Source organism: Canis aureus, chromosome 4, assembly GCF_053574225.1.
Source record: "Canis aureus isolate CA01 chromosome 4, VMU_Caureus_v.1.0, whole genome shotgun sequence".
NCBI lineage: Eukaryota > Metazoa > Chordata > Mammalia > Carnivora > Canidae > Canis > Canis aureus.
In genome coordinates, this window is record NC_135614.1 from 44,320,763 (window position 1) to 44,346,063 (window position 25,301).

The window sequence follows — 25,301 nt, forward strand, 5'->3', positions numbered from 1 at the left end:
TTATGGGTTTAAGGAATTTGTCTCCAGTTGAAATAAATGACTAGAAATTGGGCCTGTGGGATGTGATACACCAGGACAGTTGGGGGAGAATATCTATGAAGGCAGTAGACACAAAGGTCAAACAAGAATTACCGTTAGAGTTGTAACAGGACCTGGACTCAAGCTGAGTTCTGAGACCAAATGAAGGAGTAACCCTATCTCTGAGGAAACAGAAGAAAACACAAAACAGATTCAATTTCTCTGAGTGTAATTATGCCAGCTATGAAAATGCATTTACATGTTGTATGTATATGCTGCTATATGTCAGAACTCTGATGCCTCCTAGGCCATAAGAAATAAATAGAAACATTTTTGAGAATTCTTTCTTCAACCCAGTCAACATTCCAATGCAAACTAAGAAAAGAGGTCAAGGGTATGAATTCAAAAAGCAAAATATACTCACTATGGTCTGGATTCTAGCATATCTGCTTGGACCCTGAAAAGACTGTCTCTTCCTCTTTTATTAAATGTCATACTTATTTAAGTATTGCACAAGTTACCAGTACATATGGAGCATAATAAAAGTTGCTTATCATAAATATATTTTATCTTTATTTCAGTGACACAAAATGGCAAATGACTTAGAGCAATGACTTAGAAATCAGGGCCAGAATGTTATTTCCATAGAAAAGGATCATTTAAAAAAAAAATCATAACAGTGGCTACAATTGTATAGATGAAGAAACTGAAGCTTAGATGAAATTTTGGGAAATCAAGTTTATTGAGATATTTATAGATAATAAAATATTCCCTTTTTTAAGAGTGTAGTACAGTGAGTTTTGACAAATGTGTATAGTCCTGTAACCAAAACCATAATTAACATAAAGAACATTTCTATTACTGCAAAAAGTTTGTGTCCATTTGTAGTCAATTATCTCCCCTTACCCCTAGTCCCTAGCAATCAGTGATCTGGTTTCTGATCTTTTGCCTTTTCAAAATGTCATACAAATGTAATCAAAAATATATTTTATCTGTATTTCAATGACATAGTGACATAGTGCTTTGGAAATTCAGCTATTTTTTGACCTATATTGATGCTTTATTTTTTTGTTGCTAAATTGTGTTCTATTATATTAATGTACCACACATTGGTTATTCATTTAGCAGTTGAGCATCTGAGTTGCTTCTATTGTTTGATTATTATAAAGTCTCCATAAACATTTGCATACACATCTTTTTTGGACATAGGTTTACAATTTTCTTGTTTAAAGTATTAGGAGTGGGGTTTCTGAGTCACATAGTAAGTGAATGCATAAATTTACTAGAAAGTGCCAGACACTTTACCATTTTGTATTCTTATAATTAACGTGTATGAGGCTTCCAGATACCCTATACCCTCAATAGCACTTTTTAGTTTTATCTATTCTAATGGGTATGTAGTAATATCTCATTATTATTTTATTTTATTATTATTTTTTAAATTTATTTATTTATTTATGATAGAGAGGCAGAGACACAGGAGGAGGGAGAAGCAGACTCCCTGCCAGGAGCCCGACGTGGGACTCGATCCCAGGACTCCAGGATCACACTCTGGGCCAAAGGCAGGTGCTAAACCACTGAGCCACCCAGGGATCCCCTCATTATGATTTTAACTTTCATTTCCTCAGTAACTGATGATATGTAGTTTCTTCTCATGAGTTTGTCATCCATATGTCTTCTTTGGTAAAGCTTTTACTGTTTTTATTTGGTTTCTTGTCTTACTGCATTTTGAGACCTCTTTATATATTCTGGACATGAACCCATTATCAGATACGTGTCACTTACCTCTTTGTGTCACAGTATCTTGCAAAGAACAGATGTTTTTAATTTTGATTCAGTTCATCTTATCAATTTTTTTCTGTTGTGGTCTGTGGTTTACGTAAATTATCTAAGAAATCTTTGCCTAATTCAAGTCAAAAGGATTTTCTCCTACCTTGTTGTCTTCTACAAGTTTTTATACATTTAACACTGACATTTAAATACAGGCCATTTCAAGTTAATTTTGTTTATGATGCAGGAAAAGATCAAGGTTATTTCCTTATTTAGCATATAGAGAGCAAATTGTTCTAGTACCCCTTGCTGAAAAGATAGTCTTTTGTCTGTTGAATTACTTTGGCACTTTGGTTCAAGATCAATGACTGTATATATAGGTCTATTTCTGAACTCCTGATTCTATTCCCTTGATCTGTGTGTCTCTCTTTTAGCTAATACCACACTGTCTTGACTATTATATCCTTATAATAAGTCTACAGTCAGGTTATTTGAATCCTCCAACTTTGTTCTTCTTATCCAAAATTACCTACTTTAGCTATTTATTTCCTTCATTTTTCTATATAAACTTTAGAATTAACCTGTAAATTTCTAAAAAAAAAAAAAAATACCGATGCTGGGATTTTGATTGGGTTTGCATTAAATGTATAGATCAATTTGAGGAGAATTGACAGCTTAACAACATTGAAGTTTTAAATTGATGAATAGAGGTATAGCTATCCATTTATTTATAAGGTTCTCTTGATTTCTCTAATCAACCTTTTGTCATTTTCAACATTTATATTCTATAGTTAGTTTTGCCTCTAAGTATTTCATGTTTTTAATGCTATTGTAAATAGTACTGTCTTTTGTAATTTCAATTTCCAGTTATTCATTACCAGTATCTGAGAAAACAATTTATTTTCATATATTGACCATATATCCTGCAACCTTACTAAACTCACTTATAAGTGGATTCTTTAGGATTTCTTATATAGACAATCACATTGTCTGTCACTGTAAGTTTATGTCTTCCTTTCAAATTTGCATGCCTTTTTACTTTTTCTCATATTATTACATTGGTTAGGACCTCTAGCATAGTGTTGAAAAATGAGTAATGAATGAGACATTCTTGTCTCATTCCTGATCTGAGGAAGAAAGCATTCATTTATTCATCTTAGCTTGTTGTGCCCAAGATTGCGAATCCGAGAAACCACCAAGGAGCTGACACCGATGCTAACACATGAGGGTTTACTTGCAAGCTCGAGCTTGGGTCCAAGTATACCCTACACAGTGGAGCAGGTGGGTTTCAGCTTAGTTTTAAGGGCTGGACTAGGGGACCTCCAGAAGGGGTGGAGGAATTTCTCAAGTTCTGTTTACATTCTGATATGGGGCTTTCAAGGGCATTGAGCTCTGTTCTTATTCTAATAGGGGCTTCCTGCCCTTGGCTTGGGCTCTGTTCTTATTCTAATATGGGGCTTTCTAGGACGTTTAGCTGTAAGCTGTTTTCTTCCTGCAACTGAAGTAATGTAAATTTCAGCTCTTATTCTCAGGGGCCTGGGATGGCTGTACTTGTGCTAATGCTAAACTTTAGGTGGGATGGCCTTAATTTTTCTAGGCCTCCACATTTCCCCCTCTCAGAGGAACCTAAGGAAGGACCCAATCATGGGTCCAGGTTGGTCTCAGAGTGAGCCAGTGGGAATGATTAAGTCATGATTCAAACCAACCTTGTTGCTGTTCTCGCTCCTGTTTACGTCTAGCCAAACCTTTTCTGACTTTTGCCATAGATTCCCGGACTATTCCTGAGTGGTCAGTAAAGAAGCAACACTCCTCATTTGGGGCAACACATACCACCACCACCCCTTGCTTGCAAAAGCCTCTGTACAGTTAAGATGCTCCCATCTTTTTAACCCTTAAAAGACTTTAAAAGCAAGGCTGAATTGGGTGCACATTGGCTAACGGGGAAGCAACATTAGTGGGGTAAGTGAGAACGGCACAGTCTTAGCTTTAGGGGATTGTCCTTGTCCGGTTGGCCTTTCCATTCTGGAACAAAGCCCTTGAGAACAGCATGTGGATCAGCTTGCCGGACGTGGGTGTAGTGGACCCAGGGAGTAATCCCGATGACCTTGAGAGCGGTGGGAGCGGTCAGGATCACGATGTGAGGTCCCTTCCAGCGAGGTTGAAGTGTTAAGTGTCTGGCCTTGGTATCTCCACACGTACACCCAGTCACCCGCCGGTATCGATGGGGGCCTGGAGGTGGCCCAGTCTCGTAGAGGGCCCTCAGCTTAGGCCACACCTGCTCATGGGTTCGTTTTAACATTTGGAGGGAGAAAAGGAGTTGGTGATCAAATTCAGCAAGCATCTCAGGTTTTAAATTGGGGATAATAGGTGGAGGGAAACCGTACATGATCTCGTAGGGAGTCAGTCCCATCTTATATGGGGAGTTCCTCACCCTATATAGGGCGCAGGGGAGGAGAGTCACCCAGTCCCCGCCAGTCTCCAGGGCTAATTTAGTTAAGGTCTCCTTTAATGTTCTGTTCATTGTCTCTACCTGTCCTGAGCTCTGGGGCCTATGTGCACAATGTAATTTCCAATCTGCCCCAAGGACTAGTGCCACTCCCCGTGTTACCTTAGAGACGAATCCTGGGCCATTGTCTGATCCAATCTTAACAGGAAAACCATACCTCAGTAAGATGTCTTCCAGCAGTTTCTTGGTCATGGTCTGTGCTGTTTCATGTTTGGTGGGAAATGCCTCTGTCCATCCTGAAACAGTATCTACAAACACTAGTAAATACCTATATCCGTATTTTCCAGGTTTTACCTCAGTGAAGTCCACTTCCCAGTAGACTCCTGGGCAGTCCCCTTGGAGCCGGGTGACCGGGTTAGATCCATGGGCGGTGGCATTAGTTAACTGGCATGAGGGGCAGCTTTCCACAATCTGCTCGATCTTTGCTCGAGAGTCTTTAATAGTGATCTTTGCATGTCATATGAGGTTTCCCATCTTCCTTGTTCCCATGTGAGTACTCCGATGTATTTTGGATAGGCCTCACCGTCCTAGTTCCTCTGGCAGGATGATGATGGAGTCTGCGGTCCTCCACCAGCCACACAAGCACTGGATCATAGGCAAGCATTTGATCCAGTATAAATCAGCATCAGTATAGTTGGGGGTGTCGGGCAGGGTTGGTGCCCCCGGATCGGGTCTCCATTTCCATGGTTACAGCTGCCCCCGCATATCTGATTCCTTTTCAGATGAAAATGCTGCCGTTCATGTACCAGGTGGTGTCCACATTCGGCAGTTGCTGGTCCTGAAGATCTCTGATTCCGTGCACCTGTGCCAAAATTTCTTGACAGTCATGCAGAGAGGGGTCCCAGTCTGGTTTAGGGAGACGAGAGGCATGGGGTATTGGCGGACCCTGACAGGGTCTGCCCCCGGCTTTAGTTATGGCTGGTTGGTGCCGGGCCAGCCCAATTCCCCCAGTTTCTGCCCACGCTTGGGGAAATTCCTTCAGCCAACAGTCAATGTCAGTCATTAGGGCTGAGGCCCTTTGATGGAGACAATATGCATCTTCTAAACTCAGGACAAGCACCTAAATTGGATGCCCCTCTTTGTTTAGGATTTTTGCCCCTTCGGGGTGGAAGTGAATTTGTGCCCCCATCTTGGTGAGCAAATCCTGACCTAACAATGGGTAGGGGCACTCAGGGATGACCATGAAGGAGTGGGATACCCGGCCCATGCCGAGATCCACAGTTCTTCGGGTAGTCCAGGAGTATACTATTTGGTGCCCGGGGCCCCTTGCACCCATGAAGTCTTGTTTGCCAATTTCCCTTGGGGTTGTAATAAAACCGAATGTTGTGCCGCAGTGTCCACTAGGAATTCAACAGGTTGGCCCTCCACTCTAAGAGTTACCCTGGGCTCGGGGAGGGGTGCCGAACCCGACTCCCCTAATCGTCCAGGTCCTCCATTTCCAAGATCTTGGCAGGGGCCTTAGATCTTTTGTTAGGGCAGTCTTTCACCCAGTGGCCCTCTTCTTTGCAATAAGCACATTGGTTTTCGTTCAGTTTAGGGCGCTCCCGACAGGGACCAGGGCCATCCTCCTTACCTGTCCCTGAAGCCAGCTTCTTGAGGTGCCTCCGTCTTTCCCGTGGGTCGTCCCTGGTTGTGGCCAGCAGGATCTTGGCCAGGTTTCGGGTCTACCGGTCACTTAGTTTGGTTAGTTGTTCTTCTGGACTTTCTCTATTATTATAGACTCTTTCTGCTACTATTACTAAGTCCTGCAAGCTCTTCTCTCCTAGTCTCTGTACTCTTTGCAATTTCTTTTTAATGTCCAGAGCAGCCTGGTTAACAAAAGCCATGATAATTGTGGCTTTTGTTTCCGGGGCTTCTGGGTTCATAGGGGTGTACTGCCTAAAAGCCTCTATGACTCAAAGAAGGCTGCTGGACTCTCATCCTTACCCTGTCTCACATCATATACCTTGGCCAGATTGGTAGGCTTGCCTGCAGCAGCCTACCTGCCCCTAGAGTCTGGCGGTGGACCCGAGTCTCTCCTTACCTTCAGTCAAGTTGTGCGCTTTGGGGGGTAAAAAGGGTTTTAGCCAAGGAGAGGAATTCTCGGTCATGTGCTGCCAGGCCAGGATGTTGGGCACCTGGTCAGGGTGGCCATCGGGTTTGTCCCTGAAGATCACGGCCTTATCCTGTAAGATAATAGGTAGGTGGAAAGTTCCTTCTAAGGGCCATCCCACGTCAAAGGTTGGCCATTCTGATATGCAATAAATTTGAAATCTCCGTCTCCTTACGTAAACAGTTATGACCCTTAACAGAGACACAGTAACACAGACAAATGCACAAACAGTTAACAAGGACATAGTAACACAGACAAATGTTCCAGTGCAGCCGCGGAGACAAAACAGAAAGTAACCGGAAGGGCTGGCAGCCGGCCCTCCTTACAGATGAGGACCTCCGTCCTTCTTACAGATGAGGACCCCGTCCTCCAGGCAGGGGCAAGGGATGTCTCCTAAAGACCCGCGGTCGACAGCCTGCCAGCGCGTCCGCCTAAGCCAATGTCGACCCAATACAGACTGGAATCCCTACAGGTAAAAGTACAGTTTAGAGCTCTCAGAGCATATGTGCGCAAAAGGTGGAAAAAGTTGAGTGCACTCACCAGGGGTGAAACCCTCCGGATAGGGTCCTGGAGGTCTCTCGGATCCCGGATGAGCCCCCAAATGTTGTGCCCAAGATCGCGAATCCGAGAAACCACCAAGGAGCTGACACCGATGCAAACACATGAGGGTTTACTTGCAAGCTCGAGCTTGGGTCCAAGCGTACCTACACAGTGGAGCAGGTGGGTTTCAGCTTAGTTTTAAGGGCTGGACTAGGGGACCTCCAGAAGGGGTGGAGGAATTTCTCAAGTTCTGTTTACATTCTGATATGGGGCTTTCAAGGGCATTGAGCTCTGTTCTTATTCTAATAGGGGCTTCCTGCCCTTGGCTTGGGCTCTGTTCTTATTCTAATATGGGGCTTTCTAGGACGTTTAGCTGTAAGCTGTTTTCTTCCTGTAACTGAAGTAATGTAAATTTCAGCTCTTATTCTCAGGGGCCTGGGATGGCTGTACTTGTGCTAATGCTAAACTTTAGGTGGGATGGCCTTAATTTTTCTTGGCCTCCACAAGCTAACTGTAGAGTTTTTTGTAGATGTCGTTTATTAGGCTAAGGAAGTTTTATCTTTCCCATTTTCTGAGAATTTCTATCATAAATAGATATGAAATTTTGTCGATTGTTTTTTCTCCATCTCTCTAGATGATCACATGCTCTTTTTTTCACTCTGTTAATGTTTTACACTCTGCTTTTTCATTTTTACACAACTTTTTTATACTCAGTTAAATGACATTGATTAATTTTCAAGCATTGAACCAACTTTTCATACTTGAAGTAAACTTTAGTTGGTCATGCATGATGTAATATCTTTTTTATTACTAAGTTTCATTTTTCTAATATTTTGTAAAAGATTTTTAATATTTAGGAGGGACATTGGCATATAATTTTTATTTTTTATAATGTCTTTGGTTTTGGTATCATGATAATTCTAACCTCATTAATGAGTTGGAAAGTGTTCTCTTCTATTTCCTTGAAAAGTTGTAAAGTGTAATATTTACCAGGAAAACTATCTAACCTGGATTCTCTTTGTGGGAAGGTTTTTAAACTCTGAATTAAAATTTTAGGGCAGCCTGGGTGGCTCAGCAGTTTAGCGCTGCCTTCAGCCCAGGGCCTGATCCTGGAGACCTGGGATCGAGTCCCATGTCAGGCCCCCTGCATGGAGACTGCTTCTCCCTCTGCCTATGTCTCTGCCTCCCTGCACCTGTCTCCATCTCTCATGAATAAATAAATAAAATCTTTTTAAAAATAAAATAAAATAAATTTTTAATAGATGTAGGGCTAATTAGGTTATTTCTTCTTGAATGAGGTTTTGTAGTCTGTGTTTTTCAAGAAATTTGTCCATTCCATCTAAATTATGAAATGTTTGGCATAAAGCTTTTCATAATATTCTTCTTCATTTAATGTTAGTTGGCTTTATAGAAATGTCTCCTGTTTTAATCCTGGTATTGATGGCTTATGTCCTCTCTTTTTTTTTTTTTTTCATGATTAATATTCTAGAGATTTTCAACTTTATTTATCCTTTCAAAGAACAAATTTTTATTTCATTAGTTTTCTCCATTGCATTCCTGTTTCAATTTTGTGATTTTTGCTCTTCATTATTTCCTTCCTCCTGTTTACTTTGGGTTTAACAAACTCTTTTTTATTTAGCTAGTTTCTTAAAGTGAAAACTTAGGTTATGATTTTCATCCTTCTTTCTTATCTAATAAAAGCATTGAATGCCAAAATGTTCCCTTTAAACACTGCTTTAGCTTCATTCTACAAATGTTCAGAGGTAGTGTTTCCTTTTCCCTGAATTCAAAATATTTTCTAATTTCTCTTGTGATTTCTTCTTTGACCATGGTTTATTTAGAAAAGCAATGTTTAATTTTTAACATTTTAAATGATTTCCATATATCTTTGGGTCTTTGGCTTCTAATTTAATTCTATTGTGGTCAGAGAATCTTTTTATACAATCTGAATGCTTTAAAAATTATTGTACCTTACTTTATGATCCAGACAATGGTTTATTTTAGTGAATGTTCCAAAGGATTTGAAAATGATGTGCATTCTGCTGTTGTTGGGTGGAGAGTTCTCTAAATGTCAACTAGTCTTATTTGGTTACTAGTGTTTTTAAAGTTTCATAATCTTAAGTGATTTCTTGTCTACTTGTAGCAATTACTGAGATAAGAATGTTGATACCCACAACATAATTGTGGATTGGTCTGTTCTTTTTTTAGCTCTACTACATTTTGTTTTCATGTATTTTGAAGCTCTGTTGTTTGGTACATCCATATTTAGGATTGTTAAGTTCTGTTGTTGAATTAACCCCTTTATCGTTATGAAACATCTCTTTATCCAGGGAAATTATGCTTATTTTATTTTTTGTTTTTTTAAATTTTATTTAAACTCAACTAATTAACATATAGTATACTATTCCTTTCAGAGGTAGAGTTTAGTGATCCATCAGTTGTATATAACACGCAGTGCTCATCACATCAAGTGCCCTTCTTAAGGTCCATCACCCAGCTACCCCATCCCCCCAGCTACCTCCCCTCCAGCAACCCTCAGTTTGTTTCCTAGAGTTGAGTCTCTTATGGTTTGTCTCCCTCTTTGATTTTGTCTTATTTTACTTTTCCCTTCCTTCCTTCCCCTATGATCATCTGTTTTGCTTCTTAAATTCCACGAGTAGAATCATATAATTGTCTTTCTCCGATTGACTTGAAATAATGCTTATTTTAAATTCTACTTTCTCTAATAATAATATAGCCACTCTAGGTTTTCTTGACTAGTGTTCTCATCCTGCATTCTTTTCCATCCTTTTACTGTTACTTTCTTTGTGCCTTTATATTTAAAGAGGATTTATTATAGATATCATTCAGTTGGGTCTTGCCTTGTTTAATCCTATCCCAGAGGTCTCTGGCTTTAAACTGGATTGTTTACACCATTTATATGTAATGTGATTATGGCCATATGGGTTTAAGTCTACCATCTTGCTATTTGCTTAATATTTGTCCCATCTGTTCTTTCTTGCTTTTTTTCCTATTCTCTTATTTTAGATACAGTGAGAAATTTTTATCACTTCATTTTATTTCTTCTACTGGCTTTTAGTTATATATCTTCTACTCTTCAATAATATTATACCACTTTCCCTATAGTATAATATAGAAACCTAGCACAGTATACTCCCATTACCTTCCTCCTGCCCCTTGTGCTATTATTTTCATATCCTATATTTTTGCATATATTATAAACTCCTTGGTACACTGCTGTTATTTTAATTTAAACAATTACATTTTTTAAAGCTTTATTGAGGTGTAATTTAAATACAGTAAATAGTTTTAAATCCAGTTGACTTTTTAGTTTAGTAAATTTATATAGTTGAATGACTATCACCACAGTCCAATCTTAAAACAATTTCATCACCCCCAAAATTCCCTTATACCTGTTAGCAGTTAATTTCCCTTGCCCATCCCACCCTACCTCCATCTCCAGGAAACCACTGATTTGCTTTCTGTATCTTTTTTAATTTTTTATTTATTTTTTATTTTTTGCTCTCTGTATCTATACCTTTCCTTTTCTTTATATTTAATGTAAATGGACTCTTACAATATGTAGTTTTATATTTGTATCTGGATCATTATAATTAGCATTATGATTCTGTGCTGCATCCACATAATTGCATGTATTAGGAGTTTGTTTGTTTTGATTAGTAAGTAATATTCCATTGTATGGATATATCATTTTTAGTTTTGGGTTTTTTTTTTATCCAATCATCAGCTGATAGACATATGGATGGTTTCCAATTTTGAGCTATTGTGAGTAATACTGCTATACAAGACTTCGTGTAGACATATATTTCCCTTTTTCTTTGGCAGGCATTTAGGAGTGAAATTACTGGGTCATATGATAAGTATATATTTAACTTTCAAGAAACCGCCAAGCTGCTATCCAAAGTGGTTGTACCCTTTTTATTCCTGTTAGCCCTGAATGGGGGCTCCGGATTCTCTATATTTTCGTCAAGGCTTAATAATTTCATTCTTTTTGATGTTGGTCATTTTAATGGCTATGCACTGGTGTCTTGTGATTTTAATTTGCATCTCCCTTGTGACTGATTTTGAGCATTTTTCCATATGTCTACTTGTTATTTATATCTCTTCATCTACCTTCTTTGGTGAAGTGTCTCTTTAAGTCTTAGGTTTATTTTTAATTTGGCTATTTGTCTTTTAATTATGGAGCTATAAGAGCTTTTTAAATAAATTCTGAGTACAAGACATTTTGGTAGATTTTACCTGCTGCCAATACCATCCAGTGATTTGCATGTTAGATATTATATTTTACATCTCTAGAAGTTCCATTTGCTTTTTCTATCTTCCTTTCTTCTGTTTCCTAAATATGCAAGTTATGTTTATATTAGGTGTTAATTATATCATCTCTACCATTTCTGTGTCTGTTTGTTTTCTTTTTTTTTCTTTCTTTTTTTTTGTAACTGATATTTTTCAGGCTTCTTTATGTTCCAGGTGATTTTTAAACGGATGGCAATCATTATGAAATTTACGTTGTTGGGTGCTCTACTGTTTTAAAATGCATGGATTTTATTCTTACAGTTAAGTTACATAGAATTAGTTGGAGCCTTTTGAGACTTGTTTTTAAGCTTTTCTTAGGGTGGGTCCAAAGTGCCTTCAGCTCCGTTGCGAAGGTAATACTCTTCTGATGAGGCTCTTTCAATGTGGCTGGTGAAAAAAACACTATCCATGCCCAGTCTTATGTGAACTATGGGAATGATTCAGCCTATTCCTGTCAGATGGTTCTTTCCTGAGACCGATGTATTTTTCTCTCACAAAAAAATACTCAGCCAAAGCCTCAAGGGAATCTCTCAGTAGATCCTAGAATCCTCTTCTGTTCAGCTCCCACCTCTTAAGTACACAATGTTACAACACCAGGCACAGTTGTCTTTCCAATCTCTCTGCCTGCTCAACTTAGAATGTTGAGTTCTCATCCCTGTACTGCAGCCTGGAAATTACCTATAGGAAGTAAGGTGGCATAATTGTATAGCTTACCTGACTTGTTTTCCATTTCAGGGAGTAGTCATATACTTCCTAATTTCCAATGTTTGAAAATCATCTTTTTTATATATTGTTCCAGTTTTCTATAGGCTTGAAGTGGAAAGCTAGATCTAGTTTCTGTTATTCCATCATATCTAGAAGCAGAAGTCTCTATAAGAAGCTTTGGATTACAAGAATTATGTGATCTGATGCATAGTTTAACAATGTGGGCCTGGTGAGTACAGGTTGTCTATAGAAGGTGGGGAGTAAAAAAAAAAAAAAAAAAGAAGGTGGGGAGTAATGGAGATAAGGAGTTAGGAGATGATTGCTAGAATCCAGGCCAGAAGTAACAGTCATTTGTTGCAATGGTAGACCTGAAACAAGGTGATTAAATTCTGGACTTGAAGAAAAAATAAATGAGATTTGCTGATTATTTAGATGTTGTGTATGAAAAAAAAGGAAGAAATGAAGGATGACTCTAAGACTTTAATTAACTAGAAAAATGGAGAGGTCATTTAAAACAACAATTTCAGTGTTGGGAAGAAATTCTGAAATGGATGGATTGAAGAAAGAGGAATGAGACACGGTGAGGATAGACAGCTCCCTCAAGGAGTTCAATCAATTACATTCCATCTGTCAAGAGACTCACAATCTAGTTGGGCAGGAGGAATATTCATAAGTAGATAATTATATTAGTGTAAAGGGTGCAGAATAGAGGTTTCTAGCCACAAATCAAATGAAGAAGTCTATAATACAGGGAGGGTATTAATGGAGGGAAGCATAAAATGCTTCACAGAGGTGGAGATGTTTTAGCTGCATGGCAAAGGACTAGGACAGTTTCACCAAAGGAGGTGGGCAAGGGCATTGTAGAAACTGTGAAGAAAATTGGATAACTTGACAGATGGTAAACACGTTCAGGAAATTTTAATTCTCTATGGCTCAGCCAAAGTGGGAATAAAGATTTGCAAAAAAAGTGAAGCAAGAGATAAAGGCAGAGACAAAGATCCTTCTTTACCATGCATGTAGTTTAGACTACCCTTTAGACTACCCTGTAGACTACCCTTTAGACTGCCCTTAACTGATTCAAGTCAGACACCGCACAATCTGGACTCCTCCAGCCGGCTGAAGTCCTCCTCTTAGGAGTCTAGGATCCTGCCAGCTTTGAAAAACTGCTACTCTGCCAAGAGACTGTTGAGGTCAATTTCTTTCTTTTTCTTTGTGGGAGGGGGGGATTTATTTATTCATGAGAGACACACAGAAAGAGGCAGAGATACAAGCAGAGGGAGAAGCAGGATCCCTGCAGGAGCCCGATGGGGGACTTGATCCCGGGACCCCAGGGTCACACCCTGAGCTGAAGGGAGACGCTCAGCCACTGAGCCACCCGGGCGTCCCTGTTGAGGTCAATTTATAAACGTGCGTGGAGTAGAGACAGGAATGAAAGAGACCTAAGTTCTTCATTTCACCCCAAAAGATTGTCTTATCGACAGGGAAGGGGTTCTGACCATCAAAAGTCTACTCCCCCAACTGAGGGAAAACAGAAAAGAGCTCACATCTACTATCTCAACCCATAAGCTAGGATATACTTTGAGAGGGAGCATGGTGGGGCGGGGGTGGGAGGATGCCTGGGTGGCTCAGTTGGTTGCATGTCCGACTCTTGATTTAGGCTCAGGTCATGACCTCATGGTGTTGAGATCGAGCCCTGCATCAGGCTCCATGCTCGGCAGGGAGTCTGCTTGCAATTCTCTCCTGCCTCTCCCTAGCTTGCTTGTTTGCTGACTAATAAATAAAATCTTTAACAAAAAAGAAGGAGCTCTGGAAGTATTCCCACTATGAGGATTCTCCTTACTTTATAAGTTAAAAATGAACCCAGGAAAAATACAAAAAAAAAAAATAATTGTAAGTAATGGAAATACCTCTAAGGCTCTGGAAAGTGACTGGAGGAGTTGAGCAGGGAAGCCAGTTAAAGAGCCTGGGTTAGAGGCCATTATGGCCAGAACAAATTCAAGGACAGGGAACATTTGGGGCAGGATCTCACAATGTTTTAAGTTGAGGAGTCAAGAAGTCTTGGTGAACTGATGGATGGGATGAATTAAAAGTAATAAAAGGAGAAAGTTAAAGATGATGTTTAGGTTTTTGTCTTGACCATCTGGGTAGATGGTAATGCCATTAGCTAAACTTGGGAATAAAATATTTTACAGAAATGCACTCTCTTTATCCAAGACTAGATAATCACTCAATGAGGCAGTGGCTCCAAGAGTGGGTTAGAAGGTCCTTAACCTCCTACACCAGTGATTTTCATCAATTTCATCCCTTATCTGGTAGCCACATTGAAAACTTAAAACTGTGGAGAAAAAATGATACTACCTATACAAGATAGCTTTTATACAAATCCCCTAATTAATGTGCCTTTATTAGTCCCTAATATACAAATATCCTGGAATTGCAATTGATTCTATGTCAGGTCAGATTGGTCCAAAAGTTTAGGCTTCTCTTCATACACACAAATGATAGGGGTAATACCACTCATTGTAGTATTCACATAACCTGGGGTCAGTTCAATGGTGAAGAAGAAATAATTCTGAACTTCCCAGAAAAGGTCTCCTTCATATTATGGGATCCATCTACAGTACCTTTCTTTATGTTCCTCAACTAGTGAACTCATACCACTGGGCCTTTTCATGTGCCATTTTTGTCTCTTGGAATAGTGATCTATTCCACTCCCTATCTTATTGTATCATAGCTAGATTCTTCTTGTCTTCTGAGTTTCCTTCCATGGCCATTTTTTGAGACATTTCCAGCCTCAATTAGTCTTTATCATACCACCTTGTTCATTCCCTTCTCAACACTTTATAATTTTTAATTATATATTTATTTTATTGCTTAATGGACTGTTTTACATCTCTTGCCCAAATAAGACTCCACAAGAGTAACAATCATGTTTTACCTTATCTTCACTATAACATATAACATGACCTTCACCCAAAACGTACACAGTAAATATACTGAATCAATAAATAAGATATAAATAAAAGGCTGATAATTAGGGTTACTATTTAAAACCATTTCATTCAAAGAGTTAAAAATAGATCTGCCCTATGACCCAGCAATTGCACTGCTGGGGATACCCCAAAGATACAGATGCAATGAAACGCCAGGACACCTGCACTCCGATGTTTATAGCAGCAATGTCCACAATAGCCAAACTGTGGAAGGAGCCTCGGTGTCCATCGAAAGATGAATGGATAAAGAAGCTGTGGTCTATGTATACAATAGAATATTACTCAGCCATTAGAAACGACAAATACCCACCATTTGCTTCGACGTGGATGGAACTGGAGGGTATTATGCTGAGTGAAATAAGTCAATGAAAAAATGAGTGGGAAATATCAGAAAGGGAGACGGAACATGAGAGACTCCTAACTCTGCGAAACAAACTAGGGGTGGTGGAAGGGGAGGTGTGGGCGGGGGGTGGGGGTGACTGGGTGACGGGCACTGAGGGGAGCACTTGAGGGGATGAGCACTGGGTGTTATTCTATATGTTGGCAAATTGAGCACCAATAAAAAATAAATTTATAGAAAAATAAAACTGTTTCATTAATTAGCCAATAGGAGGAGGTATTATTTTGGAGAGGGGGAAATTTCCTGTTTCTGAAATCGTATCACATAGATAACAGCTTTCCCAAAGATTCATCCTGTGTGATTTGGGGAAAACATAATTTCAAGATTGCATTGGTAATTAATGCTAATTGCTATAAGAAACAACCCCCAAATTTCAGTGGGGAGGGGTTAGGTTATTCTCTTATTACAGCTTGTATGGTCATTGCCTTCTGTGTGGTGATTCATAGATTCCTATGTCTTCCTTTCTGTGGCTCCTCCAATCTCTCAGGACACTCACTGATTCTTCACTGGATCCCCTCCATTTGTCTACCAAACGGGCAAAGAGAGAAAGCCTGCCTGATTATGTAAGAGATTTCAAAGACCAAGTCTGGAAATGGTATGCATCACTTCTGCATAAACTCCTTTGGTCAGAATGAAGCATATGGCCCTATCTTAACTGCTAGGAAGGCTAGGGAGGGAGGCTGGGAAATAAAGTCTTCTTCTTGTGTTCCCAGAAAGAAGAAATTGGATCCCTGAGCATCAAGCTAGCTTCTGCCACAATAGGGGACTTCATTTGGTTGTTATCAAGATTAGAGAGTTAATATGCATGAAACACTCAGAATAGGCCCAGCATATCCGGGGCACCCATGATGCCAGGTAAGTTTCAAGAGGAGTTTCTCTGAGTTTGAACTAATCACTGCTTTGCTAAACAAGGGTGGTATTCTAAAGTTTCTGTCAAGCCCAACAGCTGGCTGGAGAGTTTTGTGAGCCCCAGTGCCCAAGGAAGCCAGCCAAGAATGCAGATGCCACCGCCAAGTCTGTGTGGCACATCCTCATGCTTTGTTTAATTTGGTTCCCTGGGTGGGATGAGTTTTATGAGCAGGTGTTTCGGTTAATTAGGTGATTAATACTCCTCAATTTGGAGAGCCATTTCCCCAGTGATAGTTCTTGCTTTGCCCAAATATGAGACAAATCTTCATTGCATAGTTTGTACAGGCTTGTGATTGCACTCACCTGTCTGTCAGGCCTCTCAGGTCAACATTCTGGTGCTAAGGACTAGGAGACTGACCCCACATCTGGCTGAGTCACCACCATCTTGATGCACCAGTTTAGAGAAATAAGAGCTCCTAACTTCATCTGACCTCCTTACAGAACAGGGCAAAGTTGATCTGGGACACATTTCTGATTCTTTTCTGGGGATGCCAATCTGTAGCATTGCTCAAGATTAGTCATTGCCTCTGCACAGGGCCCTCTAGCTTCTAAAGCAAGGTGGCCAACTCATGTCCAAGAGCAAATCTGGCATCAAAGCTTTTTCTCAAATTTGCTCTCTAACCAATAGAAATCTGCCCTAAACTCTCTTATATTCCGCATTCCCAAAACCCTTTCCTCACACTTTTATACCATTCTCTTCCTGCCTCCTTGCCTCTGCTTCCCTCGAATTAAGACCCTTTCACTCTCATTGAACTCATCAAATCTATGTATCTTCCAAAAACCAAATGGCATTCAACACTTCCAATCCAGCCTGAAGTAATTTCTCCTTTTTTAAGAATTTTTGTAGCACTTGCTGACTCACATTAATTAGAATTTAATTTTATACCATATTTTTTTTACCTTCTTTCATATATCTTGAACTTATCTTCCTAATTGGATTGTTGGCAGCTGTGGGCTGTGTCTTCTCCTGGGCATATATGATGTTCCCAATAAATGGCTGTTTGATTGCTAAATTAAGCTAGATGCCACTTACACTTCTAGAAAATGGGTCAAATCCATTTTATTCTACCAGCTGGACCACACAACTGAAAATACATCTACTCATTCCAGTTTCTCACATGTTCCAGCTTTACAATCACAGAGGAACTGAATCTCTTTCTACAGTTCCAGTTGGAAAAATTTCAGGGAAGACTCTAATTGGCTTATGTCAATCATGTGCTTACCCCAAGAAAACCACTTTCTTGAGAGGGAGGAAAGTTCATATAAGAACAAGGAAGTCCTAAATTATAATGACATAGTTGTAGTGAAAGATCAAATAAGAGTTGTCCACTACAGGTGGATCTAGATTTTGGAAGATTCTATTGCTCCATCTTCCTTTCCAGGATAGGTTATTTATTTCAAAGTTAGGTATTCATCCTTCAAACATTTATCTAGTCAGAGTAGATATTGACCTTTGGAGAAGCTCAATAGAGTAACTGGCAGTGAAACTTTACTATTCTTTCTTTCTCAAGAGAGAGAAAAAGAAGCATTTGCATGGAAAAAAATGATATTCTAGGTCCAGCTGATGGTACCTTTACTTAATTTTGCTCCCCTGAAATGACCTAAAATTCACATATGTGAGTTTTCCCCTCCCCCAGTTAGATTTAATAGGAATCACCGTCTTAATCTCAAATCAGAGCTTTCATTCTCCCTCCCCTCTCTGTTCACATATTCCTCACAGATTTGCCTTGATGGCTCAGTGAGGTAGTGTATACGTGTCAGGGCCCCTGGTAGGAAATAGCATAACCCAAAGGAGTAATTTGAAGAAGGTTTAGTAAAAGGACTATTTAGAAAAGTGAGGCAGGATGAAGGAATCAAGAGTTGGGGACTGGCCAAGGTTTAGCAATTGCGGGAGGCTGTTCCTACTCTTACACTTTAAAGAGATAAGGAGATAGGATTGGCAGCTGGAGATCAGGAACTATGACTTTCAGTAAAGGAAGGTAGCCACTGCCACACTTCTGTCATTTGGGGGAAGCACTGGCCTTTTCTCCAGATTTCTGGGCTAGTTCCCCACATGGGCAAACCCAAAGGAATACACGTGATACAGTCCATAGAGGTCAGCCTCCTAGCAAAGAGAACAGGGTGGTGGTGAGCGGAGCAATCTGGAAAATCCACTGGAGAATGACTAGCACAAATGGTAAGTTACAATGGGATGGGAACAAACATACCATAATGGGGAGTGGGGCAGGGAATGTGTATAGGTTTCAAAAAAACCCACTCAAAGTTTCTAGAAGAATGTAGTCTCATTTTCCTCCCCCAAAAGATCAAATAACACTGATCAAAATAAGTAAAACTGCAGCAAGAGAATGTCAAATAAGCTACGTGATTGGAGAGATCATTCATTCACATACTTGTTAGTCATTCATCAATCATCAAAGATGTATTTGCATCTCTAGGCATCAAGCATCAAGCAAAAATGAATTAGGTACTTCTGTATGTTTGAAATTTTTTATAATAAATGTTGGAATTAATAGATCCTATAGATTCTCTGACTTTATGAATCTAATAGACTTGATCAGCAAGGTTTCCTGTTGGAATGGATAGCTCAACTGACTCTGGGCTAGCCAGATAGGGGAGAGCCAGGAAAAATGTTCAGGAGTGATGTTGAGTGGGTGTGGGAGAGTGGGAGGAGATGAGATATAGAATTGCATTATCATGTGTGCGTTTTAGAAAAATCCCTTGATCATCAGGGCCAAGGATGAATTGGTGAAACAAAAGACAAAGGAAGAGAATTGATGTGGAGGTTGGTATGAGCAATGGCCATGCATGAAACCAGGATCTGAACAACAGCAGGAGGCCCAAAGATGAAGAGGGACAGATGCAAGTGATACTCATGGGGAAGAATTAATGGGACTCACGAACTAAATGGCTGTGGTGTGAAACAGAGGGAAGATACTTTGGTGCTGTTTTGCCATCTTGTCATTGCCCTGCTTTTTCAGCTAGCAGTTCCCTAGTTTTCCTTTGAGAGCACTGCTTCCTCCTGCCTAACTGAGTATAACTTCCAGGGAATTGTTATCCATAGATTCTTGTCTTCTTTGGCTAATAAGGTGATTCACACAGCCTGAAGCCAGTCTTTGCATCTTGGGAATTTGGAAATTTGGGCTTGGGCTTGATTCTAGATCCTGCTTTGTCTGCGTCTTTTTAAAAACTTCCTTCTTTAGATTCTTCCTCTTTAATTTTGTATGCTACCCAAAGGCCTTCCTAAAAACTATTTTTTAGTTCAGTTAATTATTTTCTATTATTGCAACCAGAAAACCTCAACTGATTACAGTAGCCATGTAAATAGTGGTGACTTCCACTGAGAGATAGAAAACAGGAGGGGGAGAAAATTTGAGGTGGGTTTCTTGGGGGAGGATGGGTGGGCAGTTTGCTTTTGAGACACCTAGAGAAAACTAAAGGAAAAAAATCCAAAAGTTGGCCCCAGAGGCTTATGTGGAACTTTGAAAATCACACTACAAAGTGTAAAAGCCATCTCTGGTGCTTAGACATAAAAAGTCCTACTCAACAAACTGACCTTCTAAGGACTTACTCATCCTTCTCTGAGAGGAGTAATGCTTCAGAATCAGTAGGAGAGAGTGGATGGAGCCTAATTCTAGACACTGGGAGCCCTGGAGCCTGCCTCTGGCTCTTGCACTAATTAGTTCGATAACCTGTACCAGTGCCCTTCCCTCTCTGAGACTCAGTTTCCATGTTATTGAATATAGGGACTGAATTATATTGGGTGTTCTCCAAAAATTTCAAAAGAATTTTAAGTTTGCATGTAGAAGGGTCAGCTACACTGGGAAACTGGGTTCAACAAACCTTAAACTGGTTTCTTTACTGCAGGACTTCTTGGAATCTTTAATATGCTCATTGGTGATACAAATCTCCAAGAGTGGTGAAATGAGCATTTTTCACCCTATTTTTGCCCAAGAACTCCCTTCCCCACTTTCTTGAAGAAACATGTAGAACAGTAGTCATCAGAACACACTTGCAGAAATGCTGGATCAGGTGATTTTCAAGGTTGCTTCAGCCACACTCCCTGATTCTGTAAGGCCATGTCCTGTGTACCTCCTGTTTCTTCCACTTGCCTCTTCCTCAGGGATAGCTGACTCCCAGGCTCTGTTCTAAAGTGTTCTCCCAAGGAAAGGCAAGCACGCTTGAATGCCTATGAAGTCACTTAAAGATCTAGTCAGGCTCATGAAATCCTCCAACAGCTTAAATGGAAAACACAGTCCTTGCCCCACCCCCAGCCCCACACTGTGCTCGAGCACAGATCCAGGCCCAGCCTAAAGGGATTGCAAAACATGCTCTAGCGTGCATTTGGGAAAACAAAGAAAACCCCACTCTTTTCTGCTCCAGACAGTCTGAGACGCTTTTGTGCCCTTGGGTCTTTGCCCAGTTCTCTCATCTGCCTCAGTCCTGGTACTAAATTGGTTCAAGGTTTGGAGGAAAGTTTCAGAGGAAAGGATGTTTAGAGTTCTTAAAAGCTGAAGTCACCCTATGGACCAGAGCATACACCCTCTATAGCCACCAGAGGGCGATGACAACAGCATCTGTATAGAAAGCTGCTCCCAAGAATAACAGCAGTAAATCACACCTAATGTGTTTATGAATGATGGAGGGGCTGAAGTGTGTGTGACTGTGTATGCATGTGTACACCTACGTGCAGTTGGGTGCCTGGAGCTATGATTTTGAAAATATGTTAAATAGAATAAAATAAAATCTGCACCTCTACTATAAATTCACAGGATATGGTCAAGTCGTTGAAAATTTCCTTGAAGGAAAATGAGGTAGAAGGAATTAGAATCATATTTATATAAAAGAAAAGGAAAGAGCTCTCAGTGGCATAATTGTTATTGTGGTATGGTACGCGTGATTGTGTGTGGTGTGAGAATATGCATGTACATATGTGTGTATGTGATTGAGTGTGTGTATATGGGTGTGTGTGTGTGTGAGAGAGCCTGAGTATAAGCATCTGTGTGCACAAGTATGTGTGTGCACGCATGCACATGCGAATGTTCGGGGCTCATTTAGACTTTTCCACTGTGAGCAGACCTCAAGGAAGTCTGGGCAATACTTCCTCCAGTTCCTGCCATCTCCCTCCAAACAAACAAACAAAATCATTCCTACAAGTATTTATGGAGCCTCTAACACACGCGCCCCTCCCCAAGAGCATCTGGAAAAGCTCAGACCTGGCCAATTTAGAGTGCTATGGAAGAATGAAGGCTCTGGGGGCAGGAGGGATGTCTCACATGCGAATCACTGTTTTGCAAAAACACTTTCTCTTCTTTGATGCTCCAAGCAACACGGTGAGGGGGGCCCAGACAGAGCTGTGGCCCCTTGCTTTGAGGAAACCAAGGCTCAGAGGTGACATGAATGGCCCCGAGTCACCCAGTCAGGAAGCAGACGCTGACTATGATTAGGCATTGTCCATGCAGGGGTCCACGTCCCTGCTGCCGTCACTACTTTGAGCAGCGCAGCTCGCGTTGGGTCTGGGCAGAGCAGGGCAGGCCTGGGTGTAGGGTTTGCCAGCAGAGACCAGAACGACGTGGACAAACATTTTATGTGACACGTGTGACTGTGAGGTCTTTTGGTGTCAATACAATAGGTCCTTTGGGAAGAAGTTGAGGATCTTGGCCAAGATGAGGTGGAATTTTTGAGGATGTTTGTAGAGGGGTTGAGGGCCCAGCTTCCACGGGCCGCGGCGCCCAGGAGGGACCATGAGCGCTGCGGCTTAGGGTACCTAGCAGCCGTGGGTGTGGCCTCCGGCAGGTCGCTCTACCCCTCGAGTTTCGCTTCATCTGTAAAACGGGGTGCTCAGATGCCCCCCTGCAGGACGGTGTTGGGGCCCAAGGAAAGCACACGAGCAGAGCGCCTCGCCCGGCGCCAGAGCAAGGAAAACGTGCCCCCAGCCTGGTCAAGCCTCGGCCGCCGGCCGAGGAGGGGACGGGCCTCACTCCCGGGGCCCTGCGGGCTGAGCCCCTTCCTTCCCTCTCCCTCATCCCCTGCCTCCTCCCCTCCGGCTCCCGGGCGCTCCAGCAAAGTTCCCAACTTAGTCGACATGACGCGCGGCGCAGCCAATGGGAGGCGGAGCTGGCGTTTTTGGGGGGCGGGAGGGGTGGGCCCCGCGTCTCCGGTGTCTGCCCCGCTCAGTGAATGGAGAGCGCGAGAGCCGGCCCGCTCCCCGGCCGCCCCGAGCCCCGGCCGCCGCGCCCCGCAGCTCAGCCCCGCGGCGGACGTCCCCGGGCGCCGCGCCGCACCGCGCTCGCCCTCCGCTCGCCGACCTGGCCCGCGCCCCCGGCAGCGGGCTCGCGGGGCCGGGAGGCGCTCGGCACCTGGGCGCCCCGAGCGATGCGCCGCGGGGCAGCGCCGGCCCCGCGCATGGAGCTGCCGCCGCCGCCGCCGCCGCCGCCCGGCGCGCCCCGCTCCGCCCGCGCCCCGTGCGCCTGAGCGCCGAGCTCGCTCCTCCTCCGCGCCCGGCCCGCCGCCCGCTCCCCCGGCCGCTCGGGCTCCGCGCGTCCTGCCCCGCCGAGGCGGCCTCCCCCGGGCGCGGGCCCCCGCGCACCATGGCCCCCGCGCGCGCCCGCCTGGCGCTGGCCTTGGCGCTGGCGAGCGTCCTGAGCGGGCCGTGGCCCCCGGCCGCCGCCTGCCCCACCAAGTGTACCTGCTCCGCCGCCAGCGTGGACTGCCACGGGCTGGGCCTCCGGGCGGTTCCCCGGGGCGTACCCCGCAACGCCGAGCGCCTGTGAGTACCCCGGCCACCCACCCGGCCCCGCCGAGGGGCCCCGGCCGCCAGACCGCGCCCCCGCGCCCCCGCGCCCCCGCGCCCCCGCGCCTCCCCGCTCGGCCGCCCCGGGTGCAGCCGCTGCCGTCCCCCGCCCCGGGCCGGAGCCCTCGCTCCTGAGCTGGGGTCCGCGGCGTCGCGCCGCTCCAGGGACAGAGCTCTGGAAGCCCCGCCGGGCGGGCACGGCGGAGCAGGGCTGCTCGGGGTGCAGGCGCCGACGCGGGCCCGCTGACAGCGTCCGGCGGCGCAGGCGGGAAGCTGGGCGAGGACGAGCCCCGCAGCCGGCGCGGCCTTACGGGGAGGCGAGGGTCCGCAGGCCGAGAGGGACGGGGCGCAAGGGCCCCAGCCCCGGGGGGCCCGGACTGGGGTGAGCCACTCTGGCTGCCCCTGCGAGCGAAGTTGGGAGCGTGTGCGAAGGTCCAACTTCGCAGGGACCGGACGAATTCCGAGCGGGCGCTTGCAGAGCCCGCCCTGCCTGGAGCGCAGCCTCGCAGATGCCAAGTTGCAGCCGGGGTGAATTTTTTATGGCTCGGTTATAGATGCCTCCCCACACGGGGCCGGGGAATGGAAATGCTGACAGCCCTTTAAATGAGACCGAGCGCTATAATCTTACAAACCGCACTCAGCCTCGGATCCCGGGTTTGGCAGCGAGAGGAGAGGCGTTCGGAGAGTGGGGTGGATTGACCCTCGTTTTAACCCCAATTGTGCAACCAAATATTTACTTTTCATATGTCAACGTTTTGGAAACATTTATCATTTTGATCCTCGGACCAAATTCAAAACTTGGACTCCGAGGGTGGGCTCTTCCCAGCCCGCAGTTGGGGAGTAAGGAAGGAGGGAGACATGGTGGAGGGGGTTGGAACCGGCCTGGGAACACAGCCCAGAAGTGGGTGAGGGTTTGCTCGAGCGTAATGGACTTCCCCATGTCTTGCTCTTTCTCTGTCTCGCTCCCCATTTTAGCCATGGGCGCACTGGGTCTTCCAGTCTGCCTTCTTGACTTTAGGCCGAAAGAGAGTGGCATGAGACTGAATGAATTGTCCTAGAGAGTGTTATTCCTGTTGATCACCTCCCGTCACTCCACTTCTCTTCCTCGAACCCCATGTGTCCCTGGGCAGAGACTCAATAGAACTGCCTTCCTTTTTCCTGGAGCTTTCCTGTGACTCAAAACATTTTTTTTTTTTCAAGTGCATTCGTTATTCTGCGTGTTCATGCAATTCTAGAGTGTTGGAGCTGAACCTTCATTAGCATATGTAGAAAAGGAGGCTCAGACATTTGAAATGACTTGTCCAAGATAATGGCAGCAAGTTAATTGCAATAAAGGAGCCACAATCCAAGTGTCCACAGCTTAATTCAGACCTTAAATGTTACAGTACCAGTTAAAAATTTGTTGTAGCGGCATTTTTTGGATATCTACCACTCTGCTAGCCATTTTTGGAACAAGGGTGAGTTTGGGCCAAGATCTGTAAATAGACGGTCCTGTGAGGGTTCTGACTGGGCTCGGGTCATAGAAATAGGCTGCCCTAGCTACTGCTTCAGGTAGACCCTGCAAACATTCAGCTTGCTATGACATTAGCTCTCCTGTTTGGAGTCTTGAGACAATCTCTCCTCCATCCTCGAAAACATGGCACATGTTTGGGAAACCAAGGAGAGTGGGCTCTTCTCCTGCTGGCATGTAGGAAGTCTTCTGAAGCTACAGGCACAGCACTGCCAACATGCCACCCACCCACCTTCCCTAGGAGACCCAGGCAGCTTGGAACTGCCCATCTGTTCTACAACTGGAGAAACTGGGTGGAGATTAAGTCCTGGGCATTCCCATGGGGTCCTGCTGCAGTCATGGTCATTCACAGGCATTGGCAGAGTGGGAAGTAGTCTTCAGCATTTGAGTCTCATCCCCCTTGGTTCCAGTCACTGGTGCCTCTTTGACTGATGTGAATGGAGGGACACAGCTGCCAAGGCTGGCTCCTCATTCTGATCTTCTACCTCCCCAAGGAGAGTGTGCAGCCTCTAGAAGAAAGCTTGGTCAGGAGTGCTGCAGGGGTGAGGAGCACCCCTCTAACCATCCTTCACCACCTCTCATCCTCTGTCAGTCAACTCAGATGGAACGGTTGAGTTCTGCAAACTCTTGGGGGGTATGTTTGGCATTTCTAAGCTATGGGAAGGATTTCTCTGGTGAGGAATTTCTCATTCATTTCTTTCTTCATTCATTCAACAAACATTACTTGAACATCTACTGCATTCCAGTAACTGTA

General features: G+C 43.4%; 2 protein-coding genes across 2 annotated transcripts in view; one reads left to right on the top strand and one right to left on the bottom strand.

Moving 5' to 3' along the window:
• Positions 1-25,301, bottom strand: part of SPDL1 (spindle apparatus coiled-coil protein 1) — a 373,127-nt gene that overhangs the window by 270,682 nt on the left and 77,144 nt on the right. The window lies entirely within an intron of this gene.
• SLIT3 (slit guidance ligand 3) overlaps positions 22,820-25,301 on the top strand; it is a 591,462-nt gene continuing 588,980 nt past the window's right edge. The window contains exon 1 of the mRNA XM_077895576.1: positions 22,820-23,013. Within this exon, the coding sequence (XP_077751702.1) occupies positions 22,835-23,013 (179 nt within the window). The 5' untranslated portion in view covers positions 22,820-22,834. The remainder of the gene's footprint in view (positions 23,014-25,301) is intronic.